This window comes from Eucyclogobius newberryi, unplaced genomic scaffold (genome assembly GCF_026437365.1).
Source record: "Eucyclogobius newberryi isolate DKJ021-1_F unplaced genomic scaffold, fEucNew1.0.hap1 SCAF_12, whole genome shotgun sequence".
Classification (NCBI taxonomy): Eukaryota; Metazoa; Chordata; class Actinopteri; order Gobiiformes; family Gobiidae; genus Eucyclogobius; species Eucyclogobius newberryi.
Window position 1 is genome coordinate 26,366,339 of NW_027315746.1, and position 8,851 is coordinate 26,375,189.

General features: G+C 36.3%; 1 protein-coding gene across 1 annotated transcript; it reads left to right on the forward strand.

Moving 5' to 3' along the window:
* The first annotated feature begins 2,974 nt into the window (after positions 1-2,974).
* On the forward strand, positions 2,975-7,826 carry higd1a (HIG1 hypoxia inducible domain family, member 1A). The gene is made up of 4 exons (XM_072440420.1): positions 2,975-3,113; positions 4,109-4,183; positions 4,256-4,390; positions 7,375-7,826. Exons 2-4 carry the CDS (start codon positions 4,114-4,116, stop codon positions 7,446-7,448), a joined length of 279 nt encoding a protein of 92 aa, XP_072296521.1. The 5' UTR covers positions 2,975-3,113; positions 4,109-4,113; the 3' UTR covers positions 7,449-7,826.
* The last annotated feature ends 1,025 nt before the right edge of the window (positions 7,827-8,851 follow it).

Consider the following 8,851-nt stretch of genomic DNA (forward strand, 5'->3'; position numbering starts at 1 on the left):
TTATCTTCTTTTTAATCTCCTATTTTCATAGTCTCCAGAGCAGATGATTCCAGACGCCCATAATTGTCAAAGGGAAACCTCACAGGCACATTCAAACATAATTGTTTTGATGTATAAAAAGACAGAGGCAGGCATGACAAACAGACTAGCTCTTTGGCAGGTCTATTTTATAATAAATAAATGTTACCCAATCTTAAATGAGCAGTTAGTTAGTATTTGCTGCTAATTCAACTAGTGCCACATGGGCCTAAGTCAGAGTCAGAGCTTCTCAAAGTGTGTGTGTGTGTGTGTGTGTGTGTGTGTGTTGGATTCAGATTGCGTATTGCAGTGTTTTTGTCATTCAATGATCATGATAGTATTAAATTTGGTGTTTGTCGGTTGACAAGTTAAAAGTGTTGCTATTAGTTTACATTTCACGGGGGTCGCATTTCTTGTCTGATTTTTGTCATTCAAGGTTATTTTGGAAGATGTTATTTTGTGTGATTCCTGCTACTACTCTTGGTATTCCTTTGACCTTTAGTATTTGGGGGATTTATCTTTCTCCATCTTTTAGAGTGGTGGAATAGTATGTACTGATAATGGCACTACTCGCAATCATGCAATGATCATGACAACTGTCCAGAACTACTATAACTACTTGTAGTAGAACAATAGAAAATGGCTGCTGTCTGATTGTGATACAGAAGATATTAATATTGATATTCTCCCTATTCCACTCATTTATCATAAACCAATCCATATCTCCATTTAAATTATGTCAAAATAAATCCCAAAACAAAAAAGCATACTAGATCCTAAATCCAGCTTTTGAACTAGAGGACTGAACGTTCTTGATTTTACAACACTAAATAATACATTCCATTCAAATCCAAGCACCTCCATTTGGAATATGTTTCCTCATATCTTTTCAAAATTTGGTGGTCTCAATTTTCTACTGCTTTGCCACTATGTTGACAAAATAACAGTAAAATTATCTTTTAGTGCACACCTTTAGCTTGTGCACTTGTATACATAATTTCAAAAAGTCTGTATAAATGTAAAAATCGTACTGGTGGGTCAGCTTTTTGACAGAAACGGACATTTGCTGAGGTACAATTAATTCAATCTTAAATACAACCTTATATGACTCTTAAATAATACGCAATTGCCTTTGATCCTGGGACCAATGAAATATGTAAACTTTTTAAGACCACTATTATTGATGAACGTATGTCCACACTGTCTGTGACTGACACCGCCATCGGAAAAACTTGTTTTACTCCTGTCCGTAAGAACAACAGAAGAATACGTGCTCTATTTCATTGTCGTCTTTGGGCCCTCGGCTATTTTCTACTCGAGAAACTTTGTCCCGGACACTATATGGAAAAAAGGATGGACTTTGAATCAACTTTAAAAAAAAATAAGAAGAAGAAGAAGATGAAAGATGTCTGTGGTTTGTTTTAGATTAGTAGATTTTCACCATTCCATTTTAGCTTCGAAAACCATCTCCCTACAGGTAATTCTGCAGCGGTCATGATCTTAAAATAGTGTAAGAAAATGTAATTTGGTCTATGCTTTCTGTCTTGTAGCTTGTTGGAGGTAAATGATGGCGACAACTCAATAAAGCCACAAGAGGGCGCTCCAGGGAAACATACATCATTACTCTTTCAAGTTTTGAATTAAACATTCATAAATATATTAATATAAACAAAAATACAAACTACATACTCAAAACATTATTTGAAAAGTATGATTTTACTAATTTTAAAAGCAAAGCAAAAGTTATGAAGGCTTGATTGTTTCAGTTTGATTTTTTTTGGGGACTGAATTAAAAAAACAGCAACTGTATTTTAACAAAGCTCATTTTAAAACATTGTATTTTTCCACACTGAAAATTTAAAACAGTATTTTCCATAGATTTTTAAAACATTTTTTCAACACAGATTCCTTTATTTTCTTATTCTTTATTCCTTATTCTTTTTTTTCCATAATTGTCATATTTAATGGATATTTTATTGTTTGATTGGATGTTTAAAAATGCAATTACATACGTTCAGTGTAAAATACAAGCTTTGGTAATAAAAACCATAGGCATTCAACCCCATGGCAACCCCAGTCTCCATGACGTCACTACTCTGTTACATCACGACAAAGAGTTACAGCTGGATGAGACAACAAATGAATTCGTTTTACTACTTGTTGCTCGAAGCCCGTCGGGGTTCCGGAAGTAGGTGAAGAATAAAGTCTGAAGTATAGGCGTTCTAAATTAAGTCTAAAGAATAAAGTCTAAAGAATAAAGTCTGGCGGGAACGTAACCTTGGATACCAGCCGCCATAAAACACCAAAGAAGAAGTAGTTCCGGAAGTAAGTTTTCCATTCGTTTTCATAATAGATCCATTGTTTTCATAGACTAAACAGCATGCAAAACAGCCACGCTGTAATTTAAATGTCCCTAACGTGGTTGTCGGCGCGTTGTTTACACTCCAAAAAACATTTAAAATGTGTCAAAGCGTGTTAATAACTTAGTTGTTTATAACATTATTATTATGTGGTCATTATGTGACACGCTATAAATATAAGCTTGCTAGCTGACCAAAGTATAAAGACTGGCCTACAAAACAGACAAAATGAAAAGTACGTCACAGTAGCCTACAAAAAGCACACAAAGAGGAAACAAAATTGCATCGAGTAGCTTTGAACTATCCTGTCAAACTCGCTCCACCACCCTCTTTGACGCCGTGCCGCTTTCAAATAGATCGGAAATCACAAATACACCTTCCCCATTCCATGTTCCAACCCAACAAACACCATTGAGCAACTTATTCCTCACTTTAAAAGCCGTTTCATAGTAACTCATAAGATAGCAACTGTCTTGCTTGAAACGTGTAAATAAATAATTTAAATAATTTTCATCATTACACTTGATGTGAAATCTTATTTTCCCCAGCTTGACATAAACGCTGCACACGCTACGCAGCAGTGACGTGTGACGTTCGCCCTTGTACAATTCTCACTCACGTTGTATCACACGACCGGTGTAGGATCCACTGGAATAGCACGCTTGGTTTTGAAGGTTTAAAATTAACACGTTACTATTTTAACTTTTCTTGGATTAATAATCTAATCTATTCAAGGTAGGAACATTTTCTCCTTTTCTATTTTTGTTTAATATTCCGTTTCATTGGGAAGTGATTTAGGCTAAAGTCAGACTACCGGTAGTTGCACGGGGAACGTTGTGTCCCAGAAACATAAAATATTAATCGAACTAAATAACGTCAATATGCGCCTTTTATATTTTCATGTTTAAACAAATTTGAACATGAACGTTATGTCCTGTTCCTCTGCCCTTGGTACGTAACCTCAAGGGTCCGGTGCCTTCGTTAGCTAATGAAAACTCAACATACACGTTTTGTTATAGTTAATTATTGGTTTATGATTGTTCTGTTATAGATAATTTTCCATAATGTAAATAACAACATTGTAAATTCCATGATTGAAGACAAAAGTGAAGTGGAACAAAATGCGATTTCATTGGAGAAAGAAATGAGCGTTAACCACATAATATTATAAAATATGAAATGGTAGATTTGATTTAAGATTACCACTCTTGAGTCTTAGGTTTTACTGAACAATAGCTCACAGAACTGTTCCATTGTGTCTACAGTTGTATAACTTTACATTTTTCATCACAAATTATAGGAGCTCCAATACAATTTTAGGCATGAAAACAGTATAATACCATCCCTTGTAATTGACAAGCAAACTAACTGACAATTCAATACCAGATATTCCAAAATTGTGCTTGTTGTTTGTTAGGAAATCATAAATATAATGTCAGTCAATTTTTGAAAAGGTATTATTATTATTACTACCAGATATTTGAACATTCGGATAACGCAGCATTTAAAATGATCTTCTTCTTTTTTTTAAGTACACCAAGCATGAAGAAAAACATACATAATTGTGCCAAATTTTAACTTAAAATTGGGACTAAACCATGACAAGACCAGGATTACCAACTGGACTAAACTGGGCACAAACAAGACAAGTTTTTAGAGCAATGTTATATCTTCACAATGAACAGGGGAAGAAATCGCTGTAATATAAATGCATTTGTTTTTCTTTTCAGTAAACATGGCTGATTATGAGGAGAATCAATCCAAATTCATGCGCAAAGCAAAGGAGAATCCATTTGTGCCCATCGGTAAGTGCATCTGTATTTTGTTTTGTCTGACACTACGTTATTAATCTTATAATCGATCTTCTCTTGTTGAAGGATTGGCGGGATTCCTCGGCATCGTCGGGTACCAGCTGATGAGGATGAAAAATCGAGGGAACGTGAAGATGTCGGTCCACCTCATCCACATGCGAGTGGCCGCGCAGGGCTTCGTGGTCGGAGCAATGACGCTAGGTTAGTAGAGTAGTTATCGTACCGTACATGTTGGTCTGAATGCAGAAAGAAAGAAGACGTACAGTAAGCAGTATAGGTCACATAATCTATGTAACCAAAACCCTTAATACTGACAATTTGGGTGACGTTGGGTAATGTTGCGAATTCCTGGTTGGGCATGGTAATTCCACAACTGTTACCTAGCAACCATACTGTAAACAAGGGCCAGAACTCGTCTAATCCTGCATTCATGTGGTCCTTTGGTTTCTAAGATGACTTGACCTTTGTGCTTTAATGGGCTTTTTTCTGGGAAAGTTGGGATTTTGTCGACGCTAATATCAACAATCATTGCGTTCCCTTTTTAACAGCGCTAACCAGTTAGATTAGATGTTGCTAGGCTTCTCAAAAACCAAACTTTAGCTTAAAAACTTTATCCTATTATTTTTTTACTAAAGGTAGCTGACGATAATGTCCTGTTTTTGTAATTATGACTTTGTTTGGTGGGATGGCACTTGTGGGAAATATTTATCATAGTTTTACATCTGTGAAGTTTTAGTTTGTGAAGACATTTTGAAAAGTAAAAGTGAAATAGAATCCCTCTGTGATGTCATCAAAACGCGACGTACCATTGAAAACAATTTACACTTAACTGACACACTTTTCTGACAGTTTAAATGATCATTCAACGAAATAAAGGTGTTTATAAAGTATATTGTTTGTCAAATCACAACTAATTTATATGGATTTTAGCAGTATGGTTGCTAGGTAACAGCCTCGGAAATTACCTTTATCACACCTGAGACATCCTGTGTCCAACCAGGAAGTAACATCATAAACTTAACAAAAATGATGAAACTGCGGACATCTTGGCAAATGTTGGATAAAGTCTTGAATATAATCATGTTCACTAGATTTAAGTGAAATGTGTCTTATGTATGACGGAGAACAAGGGCCAACCCATAGAAAACATTTCGGGGCACTACTAGAATAAGGTCATAATGTTTTAACATTAAAGTCGTCATTTTATGAGATTGAAGTCAAAGCCAGAAAAAGCCAATTAAAACTTGAGAAACAACTCCGAGCTTTCAGATTCTTATCTCGAAGCTCATAATAGAGCACAACAGAACACTCTCCTGTCTCGGGGACGCACACTAGGCAATTACACGAAGAACAGGGGACTAAGGGAACATGCTGCCACCATCTCCAAAGCACAGATCAACTTTCTGTCTACTCATTAAGCCCCTGTGCTCCTAGTGGTCAGGTTTGGTACTGCGACCTAACATGGTAAATACATCATTACAGCCATGTCTTCACAACACTGTTGTATCAGCCCTTTACATTCTCCATGGCGTAGCCGTAGTGCTCCTTGGAAAAAGCCTGTTGAGCTTAGCGCTCCTGGGGCTCAAACACCAGCCGTGCTCCGTGCCACAGCCTCCCACAGACAGGTGGAGGAGCCTCAAGGTTATATTCACACATGCTCTGCTCCTCTATTGTGTTGTTTCTCGTGGGCACTTTGCGCACAATCACTGTTCTTGCGTGCTCATTATGGATATTACTACAGAACACCTGAGACGGCCCGATGAGCTGTGCACACTGGGAAGCTGAAGTTTTACACACAGATTCTAACCTTTTTGGCACCCCTTAGACAAACTTGGTAAAACACCAGCACACACTGGATAACATAGTGGTGGTTGGTGGTGTTACATTTTTGGGGCATGCACCAATTGTAGAAGATGTTGTTGCTTTTAATGGCGGCTGGCAGCCAACTGCAAAGGTGCATTTACCGCCATCTATTTATTCTTTAGGCTTGTGTTCATGTTTGTTAGTTTTATATAACAGCTGTCTGCGGTCTGCGCTTCCACTCAGCTCCTCCTGTCTAACGCTTGGATCGAGTTTGGCACAGTTTTACACACACGCCATCATCCGTACAACTTATTCCACCTCTGACAGCCCCTAACACAACTACAGCCTAACACACCCATGTAGCCCAGGCTGATGACTACAATGAGAGGCCCGCGGTACAGGGTCTGGAGTACTGGAGTACTGGCCTCCACCAGCCCGTAGTGCTGAAAAACCTATGCACACAAGAAAATCATATGAGCAGTGACTTTGTGCTAAGTTTAGAAGAGGCAGAAGTCGAGGGAGCAGATTATTGGTGAAAATCGTTTCTGCGTCACTTTGGAAATATTTGACGTCGGTCCTTGAATTTTTATAATGTTGACTTTATTCTTACAATATTATGATTTTATTCTCATAAAATGATGACTTTAATTTTGTAATGTTGTGACTTTATTTTAGTAGTGCCTGCAATTATTTTGATTCGAGTTGGCCCTTAAACTCCGTCGCACTTAAACATCACTACAGTATTTAATTAAACACTTTTTTTCTTGCAAAAATCTGTTCTGCTCAACACAGACAACTGGCCGTAAACCCCTGTAACATTTAGTCAAAGAGCTCAAATCTGGTAAAGCATAGTCATAATAGTATTTTAAGAGCTGTTAAAGATAAATTTGTCACAGCAGTTACGTCCAGTGTTGATGTCGGGCAACAGCTTTTGCCCGGAGTTTCTGTGCATGAACGCTCGCGCAGTTTCCCCGAGTTCCCAAGACCACATGAACGCAGCAGCAGAATTCAATAGTTATTATTTGACAACACATTTAATATTATTAAATAGTAAACTGTCAAAATCATCTACACTATCATTGTTCCTTCATCTTTCTTTCCCCCCCTAAATTTTCTTGATAAACTGCCACTTGATGATGAAAAGCTATGATCATGTTTACCGCAGGTGCAATCCCACAAAAGTCCGTAATCACTTTTTTCTATTCTTATGATTTGAATGTTGCTGTAGGAATACAAAATTCCATTACATTCTATTGGATTTAGATTTATAATTCATTTTTTCAGACATGGACAAAATATTTTTTTTTTATAATTTTGTCTATAAATTCACTCATTCAATAGTAAGATCTCTTTAACGTTCCCTCTTTTCTTTATCTCCACAGGTGTAATATATTCCATGTACAATGAGTTCTACCTCGGACCCAAACAAAAACAGAAGGCTGTGACGGAAAAGTGACCGATGCAACTCCTGCAGTATTCCTTTATTTATTCTTATCAGATGTGCATTTGTCTGCTTTTGACTGACAATAGTACATCAGTATTGCACATAAAGGCCTACGTAGTCCTCTAAACTTTGGACAAAACACAGATTTGTATCAAATAATTATGGGGTGTTTAGGAATTTTTAAATAACAAGACTAGAGCCTAAATTGTTGTTTTTAAAATCAAAACAGTCATTTGCCAAATGGTTTGCACTTTAGCTCATTGTAAATGAGCGCTGTGAACTGACGGGGCTCATTTAGGGTTTTGGTGGTTGTTTTGATTGTGTCTGTGTCCTGTACGTACAGTAGTATGGGCTCATGCTAACGGCTTCATTTCACATCAAAATAAAGATGGAATATATACATGTGTGTGTATATATAAATATATTACATACACTTGTAATAAATTCTATATAATCTATATCATTTATTTCATGTATATGTAATATATTACATATACGTGTAATAAATGATATAGATTATATAGAATTTATTACACGTGTATGTAATATATTTGTTTTGAACCAAGCATACTCACTACATTTTGTGTCTACTTCATTTGCATATTGTGAGTCTAACATGCACAGAGGACATGTTTTAACATATTTAGCACACATTTTACACAATACACAATGAAAGTAGCATTTTTCAACAACACAATTATGTTACACGAATATCTAAGTACCAGTATTTAAGACCAGCAACAACAAGTAATTTTGGTTGGATTTTTAATATAAAATATTGTTGAATTTGTTGTATTTTTGAGTGGCTTTTGTTCTGAAATAAAACATTTCCTGGCATAAACCTGTGCAGTTTGAACTTTGAAAGTGATTTAATCATCTATCCATACTTTTACCCGGGGTCATAATGAGGGACAGATAATAAACCTTGTACCTTGAGCTTGTACAATAAATAAGATGATTGAATGTGGAGTTCTGGTAGAAAATCACCATCTGATCCCATTTTATTTTGAGCTCTGGAAAAACAAGCATTCCCTAGTGTGTTTGACAAACCCTGAGTCAGTTTCCTGTGTACATTCTGTTAGATCACTGGATTACAGTATTCCTGCACAATATTGTTTGTGTTGTTAAAATCGTGTAAATTTTCTTAAGCATTTATTCAATTCAAATTTTCATGATTCAAAAATGTTTCACCTGCCGTCTCCATGAAAATACTTAGTTAAAAATCACACTGTGGAACATTCCAGGCAACACAATACTGTATCTCCATGGAAACGAGCACACTCCACTAGAAAAGTTGCACTTGTGAATGAACACAATCTGTAACGGGGCTAAAAAACATGTTTATTTGTTTACATGTGAATACAGAGATATTACGCACAAATCAGATCCAAATATCTAGTTTTGAATCTATCAGT